This window comes from Mugil cephalus, chromosome 9 (assembly GCF_022458985.1).
Source record: "Mugil cephalus isolate CIBA_MC_2020 chromosome 9, CIBA_Mcephalus_1.1, whole genome shotgun sequence".
Lineage (NCBI taxonomy): Eukaryota > Metazoa > Chordata > Actinopteri > Mugiliformes > Mugilidae > Mugil > Mugil cephalus.
Genome location: NC_061778.1, coordinates 14,036,418 through 14,055,057, shown reverse-complemented (window position 1 = coordinate 14,055,057; position 18,640 = coordinate 14,036,418). Strand labels below are relative to the sequence as shown.

The following is an 18,640-nucleotide window of genomic DNA, read 5'->3' as shown; positions in this document are numbered from 1 at the left end:
CGCCTCCAGCCCGCTGACGTCACGACGCACCAGCCGCGTCGGAATGAAAACAATCGCACGTGGATGTGATGAGAGGGGGGATGGTCACGTGCACCTGTCCACCGCAAACTTGTCCACGCGATGCCGGAGAGCGGTCAGCCGCTGTTAGCGTCAGGGGAGGAAGTGAAACGAGGACGTAAACAACGTCAGGAAAACAAACAAACAAAGAGTTGCATTAAATTGATTTTTTCCCCTTTAAACCAATTGTTAACGTCTTTGCCAAGGTTGCACAGCACTTAGTAAAAATGTGAACCGTTGACACGCCCCTGCTCCATTATTATTGGTTTCTTTTAACTTTATATTATATAGTCACAAAATTAAAGTTCTGTCTGTCAACAGCCAGGATGCTCAGCAAATCATTTTCATAGCATAGAGTAAAATGATTGGTCAGACTTTTTATCAGAAATATACGAGAATATTGATGAATTTCAACACATGGTGGATTTCTTTTACACTTTAGTGTCCCATATGCTTATAAGGAGCATTTTCAGAAATGCCAGAAAGGTAATAATTGCTTCAATACATATTAGATTCCACTTTATTATTCTCGTGCAGAGAACCAGTGACAGCTAGCATCTCACCAGAAGTGTAAAGAATATATTATTTATAGATAGTGCACTTATGTACCGAAATGGCAGTATGAGAGCTTAAGCCAGGTCTTACAGGACAATGTGTACACAATTAAAGAAGTATGCATAGTGTATGTTATGAACGGAATGTACAGCCACAGTTGGTGCATTATAGTTTTATAGTTGGCGCATCTATTTTTGTACTTAAGTCCTATAAAGTATATATGAAAACTAGTGAATCAATAAAAAACTGAAAATGAACACAGAACTGCGCAAATCTTAACAGCCATTTATACTCACTCTATGTTTGGTTGCTGCATAAAATATAAAAAGCAAACAAACCAGCAAATGCCGTGGAGATTCAGCACAATCAGAATACGATGTAATGCTATCTATGTTATTTAAAGAAACTGCATCAACTAAAATTTAACCTCTACTGACACACTAATGCCAAAAGGGACAGTCTAGCTGTATTTATGTTTTCTGATTATAGTTTGAGATTCTCATCTGTTTATAGTTCATCATAAAAATAATCAGCAGAGCTAAATAGCGACATCTACTGGTCGATCTACGAACACACTTTTCACAAGCAGAAAGAAGCACTATTTTAAAATGTAGCCCCCACATTCTCTCAGCCGATAAAGCTGATCTTCAAGTGTGAAGTAAAGGATTGAAGCTGATATTACGCACTACACATTATTAGAGCTGCTGTACTTTGGTATCTCACTGATGGAGTGAACACAGGTGACAAAAGTGGAACATTTTCAGCTTGAAAGAACGCTTTGAGCCTCCGGTTTGTTTAAGGAGCAACAGTTTTATTTTTAGCTGTGACAAAAGGAAAAACAAACAGTCGCCTCCTCAGAGTCTAAATGTTCACGTTCAGGATTAAAGTGCAGAATTGTTTTCACAGCTTGTGTAAAAAAAAAAATTAAATAAGACAAAAAAAAGAAATATTAAAATATCAAAACCGACAATGGAGATCTGGAAAATATAAATATGATACAGAACCAGATGAAATCTCATACAACATGGTATCGGCGATAATATTCATTCCACTTGAATCGGACTTGCACTTATGATCCATACAAAAAGGAAATCAGTTTTTCGAGTCGTTGGCAAGGCTAGCTTACAACAAAGGCACAGCATTGTTCAGAGGTAACGATCCTTTGCAAAGAAGTGCTGCGGCAACATTCTCAGTGATCATCGACACGTCCTCACAGACACATCTAACATGCTCGACATGGCTCAGACAGGAATGGAGAAAGGAAACGCTCGTGTGCAGTACATGCCCGCGGACGAACACATCAGCTGGGAGGGGGAGCGCTTGACTTGGAGAAGCCTGATTTGTGTGACGAGTACTGACGCGAGTTTAACATGCGCTACGGGGTCTCCTGTTCAGGCTGCTGAATCAAATGAACTGTGAGGAAAATCACGGCCCTGAGCCAAAAGAGTATGGTGAGGAGGTGAGGAAGGCCAGTTTAAGTGCTCTATTTATGAGAAGGATCAGCAGTGGACGCAGCCTCTGTGGGCGTCGCATGTGAAAAACCGAGCAGTCAGAAACAACAACACAGGACATCATTCACAAAGGACCAGTCTGTAGGCAGCAGGCAGAGCTGGGACATCACATCCTCTTGGTAGCAAAGATCAAGAGACTTTCTCACATGATAGTATTCCTCTTGAAACTGTAAATATTGTCAATATTGCCTTGGATATATGAGTTTACTTAAAAACGAGATTACAGGGAGATCAGATAAGCTGCTGCCAAAGCTGTATTTAAACTGTGCACAAAAATATAACCGGAGACTAATCCTCTCACGGTCCAGTTTTCTATCAAGAGGATGAATCTCCCAGAAACCCCCCCTTTTTTTCTTACAGTTTTACAGTTGAAAGGCTCTATCAGTGTCTTGCATTCATTTATCAACCTGAACCGACGTTATTTATTTCCTTATCACAAGTAGCCCAAGAGAAGAAATCAACAAACATGGCTTCAAACAGCCATTTGGTAATATATAGTGCAAATCAAAGTACTCAAATGTATACAAAAGGAGTTCAGTGGGTAAAAAAGCAGATGCTGTGTTTGTTTTTTTTTCTTTTCTTTCTCTCGTTTCTATTTTCGAGCCCGACCTTTTCTGTCTTTCCTCGTTTTCTTATTTAAAACCACGATATTTAGAGACACAAGTAGCTCGGAGTAGAAGCTGAGCAGACCTAGCTAGTACATCATGCAGCTGGTGGAAACAACAGCAGGAAATTTTCAAAAATAAAAATAAAAATAAAATCAGAGACAGGAATCTTGTGTTAGAAGGTGCAAGAAGAGAGAAATCTGACAGATTATTTCTGAGGAGTACGCATGACGTGTATGCGATGCACATGGAGAGATGACAGGACAGACACGTATATAGGGGGATATTTACAGCTAGCATTTACATGTAAACAAACAGTGGATGATCCTCTTGTGGACAGACATCTGTGATGAGGCAGTACCTGGTGACGTTATTCCCTCACCTGAACTACTGTACAGTACATGAGACGAGAGTGAATCGTTAGCATTAATCGATTGCCCTCAAAATATCACATAAAATTCGTCGTAATAGACTAAAAGGGGTGATTAACCCCTTTAAATCAACGATTAGATAATCCAGTACGATGATAAAGTTTACTCCAGCACACATCTACGGCTGCTCCAAAACAACCAATCAAATGTGGAGTTTCTTTCTTTGTTTGTTTGTTTTTGGATGGAGGGAAATAACCCACAACCTCCCACAGTGGTGATGATGCAGAGAAAAAAATACATAAAACTTTCTGTTGTGCCCTTTTTGAACTGCAGTCAGACTTTTGCGCCCTTTCGTCTCAACTCGCCGGCCGATTAAAAAATATGGCAATGTAGCATACGTATATAAAATATGTCTGTACATTTACAATATTTAAAACATTTACAAACGCCGCCGGCTATGTACACTGGTCTGGAACTGGATGTGAATGAAATGCGCTCTTAAAAATGAGAGACAGCGTACCGAATTTGGGCCAAACGCGTACCTCGACGTCGACTCAGTGCTACACAATGACTGGTGGAGAGGGGCAGCGACACGTGTACGATAATTAGTGGTTTGTGACGGGATGAGGTCAGAGGGATCACGATCACGAACCCGGGATCTGACCTGACAGTGTTATTTACAGTCATGCACTCATCAGGGAAGTGTTTAAAGCTTAAAAAGGTTTCGTTTCATGTGTACAAGTGGATTTAAACCTTAACAACACACTGGCCTCTCTATTCTTTTGCATTTGTCGTTAGGTTCGGGTCTTGGGATCCAAAAACAAAAGCAAAATCAAACTCACAAACACATACTGCACAATGCACTCTGTAGAGGACCTAAGTGATTCTGCTGGAGGTTTGCTTTATGCGTTTTTGTTTTTCGACTATACACACTACAGTAAGTATTCTGGACTGGTGTGATGTTAAATCTACATGATTGGAAAGTTGGGTCTGATTGCATATGGCGTGTTCCACTTTAGCTTCAGGTGCAGCAGAGCTGGAGCTACCGTAATGTCCCTTGAATGTGTGCGCGCGTGTCGCACAGGTGGCTTTTTTAGATCCACATTTTTCCCCCTGAGTCTACTCGTTAAGCCTGAGCCAGCCTCCGCCCGCTCAAGACGTGGAGGGGGTGGTTCCTCACAACTCCTCCGGCCTCCTCCGCCACCCGACGCAGGCGGCCGCTGCCCTCGTAGGGGGGTTAACCCGGACTTAACCCGCTACCTCCCGCCCGTCGTGCTCGGCCCTACTCGGGCTGCTCGGGGTGGGTGTGCAGGCCGTTCTCTGGGGGCGGCGCGCTGTGGTGCTCCCAGAAGGCCTTGTGCAGCTGGTCCAGTTCAGACATCAGAGGCAGGCCGATTTCCAAGTGCATCTTCAGGTTCTCAAGCCACTCTTCCAGTTTGGAGAAGGGAGGCCTAAGATTTAAGGGAGAAGATTGAGAATTATTTTTGATTTATTTGTATTGTGAAAGTTTTTTTTTGGACATGTTTAGACCTGGTGTTACTGATGAATAGGTAACACTTACAGAGCTTGTGCCTTTTATGGCGACCCTTTAAAAGAGCAGCTCTGTGTGTTTTCTGTGAATGAATGAGGTAAAACTACCCCAATCCAATTGTCAATGTGACCAGAACACACTGTATGTACACAGGGTACTACAGGGACAGATTACTTCCACATGTGGTCTGAGTGATCGGATCTAAAACACGTCTCCAGTGGGTCTTTGTTCTGTTCACACACGTACTTGTTGCCCATTCGTGACTGGATGAGCCAGGATGAACATTAATACCAGGTCTGAACATGATCTTTTAGATTTTATTTTGTAATCAAAGGAACAGTTCACCCAACTTTCTCCTCTACACAAAACAGAATCTTTCCACCCAGATTGTATCAAGCTGGGTTTAATGAGTTATCTGCATCATGAAATATTAGTGGAGGATTTGTGTTATATTTAGACACTGAACTACAGCCAATAAATGCAAAACTGTGAGAGGGATTTTAAAAGAAACTGTTTTATGTTGGGTAAACTGTCCCTTGAGGAAACATTTGACTTTGACTCCGTGTTAGATGTCTGACCGTTTGTCTGCATCAAGGTCACAACACAGAGCGGCCATGGGGAAGAAGGCGGGAGGACAATCGGGGGGACAGTAGTGCTCCAGGAAACCAGAGACGTTCAGTCCAAAGTCCGTCGCCCTGGGGAGGTAGTCTGGGTCTGCGTTCACCCTGCCTATGATCTGGAGAGATTAAGAAAATGAGAGAGGGAGAGTAAGAAGGGAGTATCACAAGTCCCCCTTAGCCCCCACCCTCAGTAAAAGCCAGTGAACCCTTCAAACTGAAGCTTCAAAAGACCACAACTATCGCTCGCCCGCCCGTCCCCAGCCACATGAAGACAACTCTGCTTTTCTGCTCTCTCTAATCCCTGCAATAGTCTCTGGGTAATGGAGTCCATCTGGAGGAATAGTATTCTGGGGCTTCTGAGTGACTGAACTAAACCGTTGAGCCTAAATTATGTGGATGGTGTGTGGCCAGGCCCAAAGCCTACGACGGTGTGGGGCCGCACTCGGCCGGTCGGAAAGTAAATTTCCCCCCCGAGACACGAGGAATTTTGGAGGAGCGAGAACGTCCCCTCATAAAACGAAATGGATATTTTATCTATTACGAGAAAAACTTGAAAGCTTGACAAACTCACACCATTTTTTAAAAAAAAATCAAACCCTAGTACTATATAGTCCAAGAAGAAACGTGGAGTTGGGCCAAAGTATGTGAGCAATAAAACTGCAGAACACCTTAGGCTCCAGAGGGTTTTAAATGGATTTAGATGATTTAAGAGAGAGTAAAGCAAACTAAGTACATATAAAAACACAGTCTAATTTTGAGACGTTCATCCAAAATGAAATCATTTGGAAGGAATTTGATGCAATAATCAACAAATCCCCTCTAGATACCCGAGTGTTGAGGGTCTCTTACCTCACAGAGCATGATACCGAAGGAAAAGATGTCTACTCTCTCATCATAGCTCTTCCCTGTGGAGGAGAAAAAAAAAAACAGATTTAGTTAATTTATGGAAGGAGTTCAGTAAAACGTGGTGAATATTTACGAGGAGCAGAAACAGCATGTGAAAGCGCGCGGCACCGTACCGTGGATCATCTCAGGAGCCATCCAGTAGGGGTTTCCCACCACAGTGTACCTCTTCCTGCGGTCGGGCTTCTTCAGGCCGGGGAGCTTCCCCTGCGTCAGCTTCTCCTCGTGCTTGTCGTCCACCATGAGGCGAGCAAGCCCGAAGTCCGCCACCACCACCGTGTTGTCCTTAAAAATTAATTGTGTCATAAAATGTTATTATAATGTGCTGCCTATTACTAAAAGTGTTGAATATCTAAGATGAGCTAATCTCCTTTATAGCACCGGTGTGGACAATTCACATTTTGTTTTTGCAGGACATAAATATCTCTGTGAGTTACTCGTGTGGAGGATGTTTTCAGAAGGCTTAGTCTCTTACATCCACCTCTAAAGTGGCTCCACAAATGACAGGTGCTCTGTTTAATCCTTAAAGAAAACATGCTTCACGTGCTACGGTATGTCCACAAAAACCACATGCACAAGAATACAGGAAGACGAGTCGTTACCTCTCTGACGAGACAGTTGTGTGAGTTGAGGTCCCGGTGGATTATGTTCATGGAATGAAGGTATGTCTGAACGAGAGACAGATACAAAAGAAGCTTTTAGACGGTGTCAAGTACATCCGTTCAGCTCAAGTAGCTGCAGCCACCAACAACATTCATCACTGTGCTCCCGTCAGGGGGAAACACTGTCGTAACCCTTCAGGAACTTAGGCGGCAATTTACACTTCTGACTTTTGGATTGAAAAATGCGGCCGCATCATAAGCACAAGTGTTGTTACTCACTCCCACGTCCACTAGAGGGAGACAGCCGTAAAGACAGCACAAGGAATTGCACCATCTTCTAAATTACGCACTGATTTCTGTCTTTGAACTCACCATCCCAGCAGCTATGTCCTTGGCGAAACTGACCCGCTGGTTCCAGGGATAGTTACTGTCCTGAAAGCAAAAATCACAAAGAAATGTCATTTTATTTTATTCGCAACGCGCCCACCTGAGGCAACAACAATGACACCACTTTGCCATCAGACAAAAGAGACAGTAAACGCCTTTCTTACCATTTTCTTGATGATTTCCCTCAAGGTGCCTCCCTTTATGTACTCTGCGATGAAGTTGAGTCTCTTGTCCTTGTAGAGGACTCCAATGAACTTGAGCACGTTGGGGTGATCCAGACAACGCATGACTTTCACCTAACGGAACAGACAGATTGACACACTGTCACCTCTTCTGTGGAATAAACTATTATAACGGTTTAAAATTACATCTGTTATTGTTCAACCATGGCCACATCTCTGATACTCTGTGGTACTAGAGTGCTAGGCGTAAAAAATAAAAAATAAACACTGATACTTTGGCTAATTTGTACAAATTAATAACAGTGACGTGTCACATTAACACTGACTTACGTCTTCTATTTATTCTTAAGCTTCCTGTATTTTTTTATGTTGCAAATGTTAATTTAATGACCTCCACTGACACTTAATAAATCATTTCCCTCCCTGAATGTTGGGCTGTAAATTAGAAGTATTACACAAGCAATTGTCTGAAAAGTTTGCTGCATTATTTTTTCTAATCAAACAGCACCAGAGCACCAAACATGATTACAGGACACTCACTGTAAGTGAGACAAACAGCCAGCAGGAGTAATTATTCTGCTTGATTGGGGTTGATATTTTTTGTTTTTTTTTTTACTCTACACCAGTTACAAAGGAAAAGCCCAGAACTGCCACAACATAATAAAAAAATAAATGTAAACAACGGCAGTGGAACAAATATTGAACATCTAATTTCAAGTGTTTTAACTGGATGAGTGAGTTCATGGTAACGAACGCCAAACAGGAGCGTACAGAATAATTCATAAGTGAACTTATATGTATGAGTCATTCTCTGGTATCTTTACAAAGTGTTGGAAAGACAGGGGAGAGCAGAAGCTTTGTGTGGGAGATAAAATAGGTTCTCATCCTCTGTCATTTTTTGAAAACAGCACTCCCTTTTTACTGATGAGATTTTGTGCATTTTACTTCTTCCCTCCTTCCTCCTACATTCGCTCGTGTCTCATTTTCCCACAGAGAAGCTGCTCATTTTAACCACAACCTGCAAAGCTCCGTCAGAACCTGTGACAAACTCACTTTACCAACTTTTAGGCCTTTCTGTGTCAGACTTTTGCTGACGAGTCTATGATCTGACGCTCCTGAGAAGGAAACTGACCACTCACCTCTTTGAGGAATGTTTTCTGTGTCTCGTCGTCAAAACGAATCAACTCCTTCATCACCATCACCTCCCCTGTCTCCTTGTGAGTCACCTTAACGACAAAAAAATATACAGAGCTGAGCAACAAGGTGGAAGATTTTAACTGACACACAATCTACATGTCACTGTGAGAAAACCACGTAGATTCATCCTCATTTCTATGAGCACTTCTCTTAAAGATCTCCCTGCTGCCACCTCCTGGACGCTTTAGGTATGACTACTTCGCATGCTGCACATGTTTCACACGCAGCTCTTAGTTTCTGTGCATTCAGACCTACCTTGATGGCCTGTCCGAAGCAGCCCTTCCCCAGCACCTCTCCGTGGATGAGGTCTGAGGGCCGGAAGATGCGGTGAGTTGGATTTGAGACGACGCGGAGCGATTCTGATCGATTGATGTCCTTCCGCTGGGAGATCGGAGACGCCGCGTTGCTGGAGCCTGGTGACTTATCGATGCTGTAACTCCGCCTGAGAGAGAGAGCAAAGGAGTAGAGCAGAATATCTGGTTACCGTTTACTGAGACGGTGATAATTACAGAAGCTACTTATTTAATGCATGGAAGGCACGAGAGAATATAATATGTGTAAATGAAGTTGTTAGAATTACTGATATCCATTAAAAATAACAGTTGCCGGACCATAAAATTGATTAATTCAGTTTCACATTTAATTTGGTAGAAAGCAGTAGAAGAGGACACTGCACTAGAGGACTAAGTCTGTTATTGCTTACGTGATGATGCGGGATCTTAGGTGGCTGATGTCGGGGTTTGGGGGCTGGGTGATGGGCAGGACGAGGCTAGGGCCCTCGGACAGAGGGGTAGACAGGGGGCCATGCACCTGCTCTTCAGCCTCCGGGCCGCCCCCCTCCTGCCCCTGACCGTGAGGGTCGTGCTCGATGGTGAGCTGCAGCAGACGGCTCGTCTCCTGGATCAGCAGGTCGATCTGGAGAGGAGAGTTCAGACGGAACGAAATTAGAACAACAGAAACCTTTCTAAAAAAATCACCTAAGCAGTGGTTGAAAATGCTTTTTAGTGCCCAGTGTTTGTATACAGATTCAGGTCCTGTAATTAACCACAAACTAATATTTATTGTTGGTGACAGGGGGTATTAATCTTGTTCACCAACACATCTGGTTCCAAACAAGCGTTTTTCACTTTTCTACAGTAACAGGAAGATAAATACACAAATTAAATCTTAATCCATAGGTCTTAGATTTTTTATATGTATATATTTTTAAATTTCTATCTCAAGGATGAGGGATAGCTTAATTCAGAAAGCAAAAGGATAAGGGGTCCTTGGCCTGAAAAACCCTGAAGACCCCTGTCTTTATCTTTTATTAACAAAGAGCTAAAGAATGGCGGCGAGCACCTCGTCCAGAGGGACGTTGTGAATGGGCGTCCCGTTGATTTCCAGGATCCTGTCTCCAACATGAATGGAGTTTTTCACATCTGGGCTGATGCATTCTGCATCCACTCTGAATGAAGAAGAACAATAACCAGAGAAAGATTTAATTACTTCCAGACGCCTTTTTTCCCCGCACGTTCAACATTTCCCTTCTGACCTGGGTTCAAATAAGCCCACATCTCATTTGAATAACAGTGACTTACATTCCGGCTCATTTCCTGTTCCTTCCACTCTATTATACATTTTAAATGAATCTCATCTATCTCCCTGTCCTCCATTCATAACGCTCCTTCCTCATATTTTGCCCTTCACCGTATCACGGCTCCTAAGGTCGCAGCACTTCTTCTGCTAACGCCCATAAAAAAAACATGCAAACACGCAGACTCACTGGGAGACTCTGACAGTGTGTCCATGTTCGGGGCTGTAGCCGTTGGTCGGGCTCAGCGGCTGGTCGATGGCCACGGAGAAGCCTCGGCCTCGGCGTCCGTTGTTTCCCTCGGCAGAGGCCGGGATGGACACAAGGGTGACGGTGTGAGGGATGCGTGAGCATGGCGAGTCCGGCAGCGACACCGGGGTCACAATGGTCTGGTAGTAACAGTGACCGCTGGAGAAGGACAAGAAGAAGAAAACAAAAACAGGCATTAAAGAGCAGAAAATGGGAATCCGCGTGAGCTTTCCGTGCAATCATAAGAAAGTTCCCATCAAAACGGTTTGTACGGCGTCACATGCTGCTGACGGAGATGTTGCTGCAGCTCGGTTGAAGACCACACTGTGCAGCCATTGTTCCGCACAGTCGAGGGTCAGCGTGACCTTTTATTAGTCAAAAACGTGTTATATAAGTTTGGCTTAAAAAACAAAACAACTTTTCACCACAACACATGCTGGGAATTCAACAATGACTCAGGAAATAACTGAGAGCTGATTCAAAACTAACCCAGAACACACATCTGTGTTGTTTATCCTGAAGCTGATCCGCTTTCCTGAGTCGTCTGAATCAACACGGCTTGGAAACATGTGAGTCAATAATGGTCTACCACACACCATCTTCCAGGGTACTCCAGGTTCTGTCTCCTCATGTTCATCCAGACTGACTCAGCGGTGTAGAATTGTTGAAGGACTAATTATTCTTGCTGTTGCATCCAGTTTTTTTTTTATGGATGTTGTCTGAATGGTTTGGCTCAGAGTCATGCAGCAGGATTAAATCAGACGTCCCTCTGATGCCAGCGCCTGGTAGATAAGATCCTGAAGGGCCGGAAACATTTGCACAGCTCTCTGTCTGCCTCTGTGCACTGGGGCTCGCTTCACATTCAAACCTCTGTGTTTAAAGGCTGCGGTTTATGACAGTCACACTAACGCAACCCCGCAGCTACGCCAAGTCAAGGACAACCAGCACATGAAGTGAAGAAAGAACCGAACGCAAACAACAAACTGTAACTGCTGCTCATTTGATATTACGAAACGTCTCCTCTGAGTTCATTACCGGGAAACGCGTGCATGTCGGGGACAAAATATGAAGTTAACCGAAATTTAAACTTAATAAAGTCAAAAATCTGTGCATTTCCAACAATTACCCCGCCAGCTGTCAACACAATTTTTTCTTAATGTTCAATAAAAGTCTTTTGAAACCAAACCAAAGCATTTCGTTAATCATACACAGATTAGGCGCATCATACAATTATGCACTTATCTTTTCAAAAGGATTTCAGGCGGATTAGCTAGCGGGAGTAGATCGAGTTACCAAAAACTAGCCGAGACCCAGCGTCCGCTGAGACTCGTGTCTTGAATGCTCACCAGTAGAGTTTGGATCTCTCCACCAGCGCGTACGTGTCTCCATCACCGATGAACGCCCTGCAGTTCAGGCAGGTGAAGCATTCTGGGTGATACTTCTGTTCCCCTGCGACCTGTAAGACAAGAACAAAGATGTAAATGATAAACAGATGCACGGGATGTTAAACAGGTCTGATCTGGAAAGCCCCGCTTGAGGGAATGAATTCAGGGGTTTTTTTTTTTTTTGATATGTGTGGAACAAGAAGCAACGTGAGGCTTTAAGAAGTGGTCATGGAAGTAGGGCGAGGTCTGGTCGCTGGGGCTAATGCCAAGTTACAAGCTCAGAGATCGAGTTTGCTGCAGCCAGATCGCCCCCAGAGCTTTGGGCAGCTTTGCAAACATGAGGGAGAATTAAGTTATGGCCAAAGGAACAAAAAAAAAAAGACGGATAATTCGCCCTGGCAGATCTGGGATGATGCTCCCCTGGAGGCTCTGGCTCTTCACAACTAAAGGCAGGTAAAATACTAAAATAGATCAAGTCTCGATACTCTTTCAACGTCTCTCATTAAAGCAGCATGTCCTCGCTTATTGTGGCTCAATCGACTACAACAATTGATTAAGCGGCTGCCACCTCCGCATATTATTATCGACCCCTTTTAACTCCTTCAGGTAATTTTGCGTGCGTCGATGCAAAGGACCCGCACACTCGCACACTTAATGAGAACCATGATTAAACATGAGCAAAGATGTTAAGCACCTAAGGTCGAGCCCACCGGAGCTGTTTGCTCCCCAGAGGCTTGTGGTTTCATTTTTTTTTTTTTTTTTTGCCCTGAGTGGCAGAATTTTTTGGAAGGAGTGGGCCCCTTGACAGCACGCCTCAACTGCAATGATCTGCAATGCTAATGCGGTATAGCAAAAGACTAAGGAGGGGCGCTGTATGGAGGCACGCTGGACAAAGAAAACTCGGTCAGATGAAAAGTATTCTGGATCCTCTCCTATTTCGCAGGCCAAATAGTTGATAAACTATAAAAAATGATCTCCACTAGCTACTAGCACACATTAGTTTCTACCCTAGAATATCCTTTATGATTCAGACAAAATTTATGACTTGCTTGTCTCATCCGACTAAAATATGAACTCAAGGATGCAAACCTGAATCATAAAGTGTGACAGCAGAACCAAGGCTCCGCACGCAACTTCTGAGTGTGCAGCAGAACCACAACAAAAAAAGGGGAAAACTGCAACAAAAGGGGAGAAAACGCGAAGATCAAAGAATCAATAAAATGCTTGTCTATAACCATATGTCTGCTGCTCCACCCTCCTCCTGGGTCCTGGGAGAGCAGCAGTCAAACCACGAGCGCACCCAAACAGATAAACACATGTCGCGGGGCCTCGAGCTGCACCCAGGACGACGCTGCAGACGCTTATTAATTAACTGCTTTCTCTGTAATTCAGCTCCTTCCAGCTAAAGATGCCGCTCTGACACTAGAACACCTGGACTTATTTGTGTGTTTTAAATCCTTCTCTCGCTGCTTTTGAAGTGAGAAACGGCAAAGATCGGCTCTCCTGCCGACAAAAAAGAAAAAATGAACAAAGCAGAGAAGAAAGCAGAAGTGTAATGGCTTTGTAATGGTTAAGGAAATGAGGCGGCTGTTGGCCTTATTGACCGTCTTAATTTGTTTTTGTCCTCATAAAAGGGGGCCATAAACAACCACTGTGTAACACAGACAGCGGGTATAAACACAACACACCAGGAGGTACAAAAGCAAGATGAGTATAGTGAATTTAAGGGCTTAAGTAGTAACATTATTTAGTGATTTTAAAATGAAATGTGACAATTTATTTATAGCGATTAGTGAGGAAGTAGATTTGTTTCTGGAAAGCTTTTTTTTTGTGTGTGTATGTGTGTGTGCAACCCCACAAATGGCGAAGACTGGAAGAGAGGACAGCTGGACAGAGATGAAAAAGGGCGTGTGGCTCTACACGACCTGACGTTGCGTCGGCCATTTGCTGCTTGCCGTGCAGTCCTCACACACACATTCACACACCCTCCTTAAAACCACATCTGACAGGCGGCAGCTGCTGCCCTCACATTTAGGACATGCTTCCTCTTCCAAGTGTGTATATAAAGACAAACTGGAGAAAAGAAACATCAGTTGATGCATTTCAACCGCGTGACCACCAGCTTTTAAAAAAAGACAAGGCTCGAGAAAGGAGTCACATGTGTTTACACACACCAACGGTTCCGCTGCTCATCCGTTTGTTTCTTAGCTCATCGTCACGTTGTGAGTGTGTGACTGTGTGTTAGCCGGTCATGTAGCCTTGTCATGTAGCCTTGTGGCCTCTTCTAGTGACAACAAATCAAACTGTGTGCACATGTCTCGCTGAGGAAACCGGGTTCACAGCGTTCAAGAGCATCCGGGTCAATTTGAAGGTTCTCTCTGTTACATATTCATCTCGACTTCATCAATCTAATGTGTGCCTTGAGTGACGCTTTGCTAATCAAAAGGCTTTTGTATCTTTTGTTGTTCTATATTTACAGAAACAGACAGTACAATATTTCTCCTCTTGTGTTTTTGCTTGTTAAAACCAATACAGTGTTTATTCTTCTGCTGTTTGAGTTGCTACGAGGTCAACAAAATAATTTTCTAATCACATGTACTCTGTAAAACAGATTATAATCTTTCTTAGCAATGAGCTAGTTTCAGTTATCTCCATAAATACAGTCTATTAAACTATTAACAAATACGGAGAGTGTGGAGAGAATAAAAGGACATGCATGCTAACCTAGCTACCTAACGCTAATGCCAACATTATGCCAATATATATATAGTTGTTTTGTTTGATGTTATTAGTAGTATTTTGTACTTAAAAATGTGTATTTTTAAATTTTATAAATGTTAACCCTCCTAGTTACAATACAATTATAAATCAAGTGTCAAGTCTGATCTCAGACTCTCAACAGGTGATATGTTAGCAATGACAGTTACAGGTGTAAAAATATAGCAGCTGCTTATCTCTAGACTGAATAAATACTATATAAATAAATACTTGTTGAAATGTATTTCAGTGAAGTGGGAAATCATTAATCAGGTTTTAGGTTAGATTTAAGACAAGTCATTTATTAACAAGCTAACATTAGCTTTATCGTTCCGCTAGTTAGCACACAGTTAACACCACGCTCGTCAGTAAGTGGGTGTAAATTTAGCAAGTGATAATTTTTACATAAAAAAAAAAAATCTGTTAAAGCCTATTTAACTCCAGCTTTAGTACATCTCCACACAGTAAATACTTAATGTTATTACTAGGCAAAGTATGTGAGATGAGCTAGTGCACTGTTAAGATGAGGTTGTCTATTATTTCACAATACAAAAGGAATGAACTGAAAGAAAGGTTTTAATACACAAGCACTATCTTAACAGTAGAATGCATTGTTCTTTTAGTTTTACCAGAGATTTGAGGTTTTCTTCAGCACTGACTAACTAACCAGCTGCAGCCTGTGGACTGTGACGGTAAAAATTATGGAGAAAGCAAGCTCAAACATTGCCTCATTAACTCCAACAGGCAACAGTCAGCAAGAGACACTTGTCTTGATGTAGCATGGCTCTTAGGCTTTATTTGTTTTTAATGATTTATTAGTGCGACCTTACTTGCCGTGGAATGTGAATGGGCCCTTGTAAGTCGTTTTGGGGGATTTATGGCGGTCTAATGCTCTCAGTAACACTAAACAGCTAAATAGCGTGTGGGTAGTAAGTCAGAGTTTCTTGACAACTTGGCCACGTTGACTTTTCCTGAGCTGAGATCTGGTTAATAACACCCTGGACATATTAATTAGCTTGGGCAAGACTCAAGCTAGAAACACTTTAAACCTTTAAATAATGTTTGTATAAATATTGTGAAAACAGCTCAGCATTTTGTTTGCACTTTGTTTCAAACTGAATAATTTAGTTCCTACTTTGCCTCCGTAACATTTCAACGTGTTTCACATTTTAATCGTGACATTTTCCAAACTTACTCACATCATTTCACATTTTCCTTGCAGGTTATGTTCGTCAAAACAGAATGTAATCGGTGTGTGCGTCAGCAGGGAAAAAGACACATAATTTTATCAGTCCGGCAATTTCAAGTAAATGGTGGGAAAAACAGGAAAATTGGAGGAGGAACATGAAACTAAAAATGTTTTATTTGCTAGCTTATTCACTTGTGCTTCATAGAACATTTATTATCAGTGACTCATCCACACCATCTACTATTCCTCTGGATTTATATCATGCGTGTTTGCATGTAGGGAAAACTCATTATGAGCCGATGCCCTTCATCTCCATGTCCATAAACACCAGCTCGACCTTTCTGACTTATCTCCACTCCAGCTAAACGTGGTACAGTGACCTCATATCAACACTGCTGAGGGTGCTTCTGAATGGCCTCACTAAATGATGGGGGATCTGGCTCTGCTTAATCTCACGATTGATGTAATGAACTTTCCTCTGAAGCCTCCTTCGTTTGCTAAACTCTAAAACACGGTCCATATGTGAGTGAGCTCACAGAATCAGCACGTGTTTTGAAAAAAAAAAAAAAAAGTGACCTCATGCGGACGTTTTGAAGAAATAATTTAAGCAGCACGTGCATTTGGTACTTGATACTCCCCACAGAGACGAGGCTACAACTGGGTCAAATACCAAATATTTGGGAATTCCTCAAGCTTAAATACACAAAACGATTGATCAAGATGTTGCACAAAGGTGCAATCGAGACTGCGGGAATAAGGTCAAAAGTTGAAGTGAGCAACGCTGCTTCCCAAAAACACTCATAGAATTTCAAGTTACAGTTGACATCATTTAGAGAAACACAATTAGACTGAGCGGCCGAGACGTAGGACAGTAGGCTACATTGACGCTCAGTGAATGGAAACCCCCTTCTGGCACAAACAGCAACACAACATACACAGGCCTGTAGAAACACTGTCAATGCATTCCCTCCTCTGTGCGTGTCTCACATCCAGCTCAGCTAAAACGAGGAAACATTTACAACGTGGCGTCTCTAAAAGCGCTACAATCCTGAATCAGACTTTTGTTGGAGGAAGAAAGCCCTCTAAAAATAGTAAGCATGTCATGGCTCATCAGTTTTTCATGACATGAAAAAAAATTAAAAAAAAAAAAAAAAATCTGGGGCACCGTACATAAAAAGAGGAGCAGCTTTGTAATTACACAGCGACACAGTGATCCGGTTTAAAGGGACACACTATAACAAAGTATCATGCTTTAGCTTTGAAACAAGATGCAAAAGAGACTCTGCAGAAGCAACCGGCAAAACCATCTGAGCCCGTGAGACCTGCCTCCCCGACTCCTCACCGGCTCATGAATAGTGTATATCGCACGTTAAGACGCCCAGAGCAGCATCAGCAGCAGCATCGGCAGCGAACAGCCTCACCTTCTTATCCCTTTTCCACAGCCTGAGACAGCAGAAGCTCCAGAAAAACAAGTCTCCCACCATGTCAGCGAGAGCCGGCGTCTCTCCTCGCTGTTCTAGTTCATTCTACTGAGGCAGGCGATTCCCCCGCTGTCACAACAAAACACTGGCTAAAGCCGGCAGAGACAGGGAGGGAGGGAGACGGGGAGAGAGAGCAGCCCACGCCTTTGCAGCTGAGCTCATCACTGAATCAGTGTCACTCCTCGGCCCCTCCTTCCCTCCTCCCACCCTGCCTTCCTCTTCTCTCTGACTTTTGCTATGACCTCATCGTTTCCTGTTTGGCTCCGCCCCAGTCACGCAAAGCCGCCAGCCAGCCGGTGGTTTTCGAACACACACACTCACCCCTCCATCCCCCACCGCACCATGGGGGGGGTGAGTCTTCAGTGAATTCCTCACCCCCCACTTCTCCAATGTTACCCCAGTTCCTGCAATCGCATTTCGACACCAGTGAAACCAACAGAGTGACGGTTACAAGTGGGACTGATCTTTGTTAATGTGGATTTATTCTGCTGTTTTTAGTTTAGTTAGATACAATAAAGGCATTTAACAACAGCTTCAAACACACGAGTGATTCACTGGTGCGGCGAGTTTTACTTGTACTTTTCTTCCATGAATCACAATGAAATAAACTGATTAGAACAGAAACTAATGATTGTTTTCAGTGTCTGTTGGTTTTTTTTAAGTCAGGAAATAATAAAATTTGCCACCACGTGCTTGTTTTATCCAGTTAAGTCACCTAAAGGCAAAATATTCGACTTAAAATGAGCATTTATTTTATTTTTTAGAAGCTGGAACATTAAGAATGGTTTAAGTTGGTCAATTCAGTGTGAAATATGGGTGTTTTCACCCATATTTTCCATTTTTTCCATAGTATTATGTGACCAGAACGACTTGTTTGGCCATTTAACTCCTTGTTTCAGAGCCTGCAGACTCTATAAACAGTATAAAATAAGCAAAAATAGACATTGGCTGTAAACCTCCTTTCTCACATCACAGTAGTTTTAATCTTGTTATACTCTTTTTAGTTTTTCTTTACTTGCAAAGAGTCACAATTCACGCGTCCCAGTCGTGCCCTGCCTGGCGCTGAGAGTCGACCCCTGCCACCGCTGGAGGAGTGAGCAGATAATAATAGACAGATAAATGCACCCTCTTCACTGGCTGCTGGTTCTTATGATATAGTGTTGGAGACAGACTGCAGAAGGAGGCGGATTGTAGGCGAAATATGATTAAGTTACTGCGCTACATAAGCTGCAGTAGAAAGTGGGCAACATCGCGGGGGAGGGGTCAATGAACAAGTTATACACAATTATGAGGTTTAATTAGCTAGACATGCCACTCCAAACTCTATATGTTGATTATTTTGAAGCGAAAGTGCCGCTGATTTAGCCGTTCAACTCTTTTGGTCCCGACATGTCATGACACCTCCAGAAAGATTCCCATCTCATAAACACGATTCCAGACCTTATCAGTAACGGTTGTTCGGCAACTTCCTGCATTTCTGGTTTT

At 42.9% G+C, this 18,640-nt stretch overlaps 1 protein-coding gene across 3 annotated transcripts in view; it reads right to left on the bottom strand.

Moving 5' to 3' along the window:
• Positions 1 to 1,402: 1,402 nt before the first annotated feature.
• The window catches only part of limk1a (LIM domain kinase 1a), a 46,918-nt gene continuing 29,680 nt past the window's right edge, over positions 1,403 to 18,640 (bottom strand). For 2 of the 3 annotated variants that reach the window (XM_047594263.1, XM_047594264.1), the window contains 13 exons: positions 11,690 to 11,799; positions 10,287 to 10,502; positions 9,863 to 9,968; positions 9,225 to 9,436; positions 8,777 to 8,963; positions 8,464 to 8,550; positions 7,307 to 7,438; positions 7,128 to 7,187; positions 6,756 to 6,821; positions 6,270 to 6,438; positions 6,100 to 6,155; positions 5,209 to 5,366; positions 1,403 to 4,550 (listed from right to left, as the gene is read on the bottom strand). In XM_047594263.1, coding sequence (XP_047450219.1) covers positions 4,382 to 4,550; positions 5,209 to 5,366; positions 6,100 to 6,155; positions 6,270 to 6,438; positions 6,756 to 6,821; positions 7,128 to 7,187; positions 7,307 to 7,438; positions 8,464 to 8,550; positions 8,777 to 8,963; positions 9,225 to 9,436; positions 9,863 to 9,968; positions 10,287 to 10,502; positions 11,690 to 11,799 — 1,728 coding nt within the window. In that variant the 3' untranslated portion in view covers positions 1,403 to 4,381. Of the gene's footprint in view, positions 4,551 to 5,208; positions 5,367 to 6,099; positions 6,156 to 6,269; positions 6,439 to 6,755; positions 6,822 to 7,127; positions 7,188 to 7,306; positions 7,439 to 8,463; positions 8,551 to 8,776; positions 8,964 to 9,224; positions 9,437 to 9,862; positions 9,969 to 10,286; positions 10,503 to 11,689; positions 11,800 to 17,095; positions 17,304 to 18,640 lie in introns of those variants that run through there. The other variant, XM_047594265.1, reaches the window with a different exon arrangement.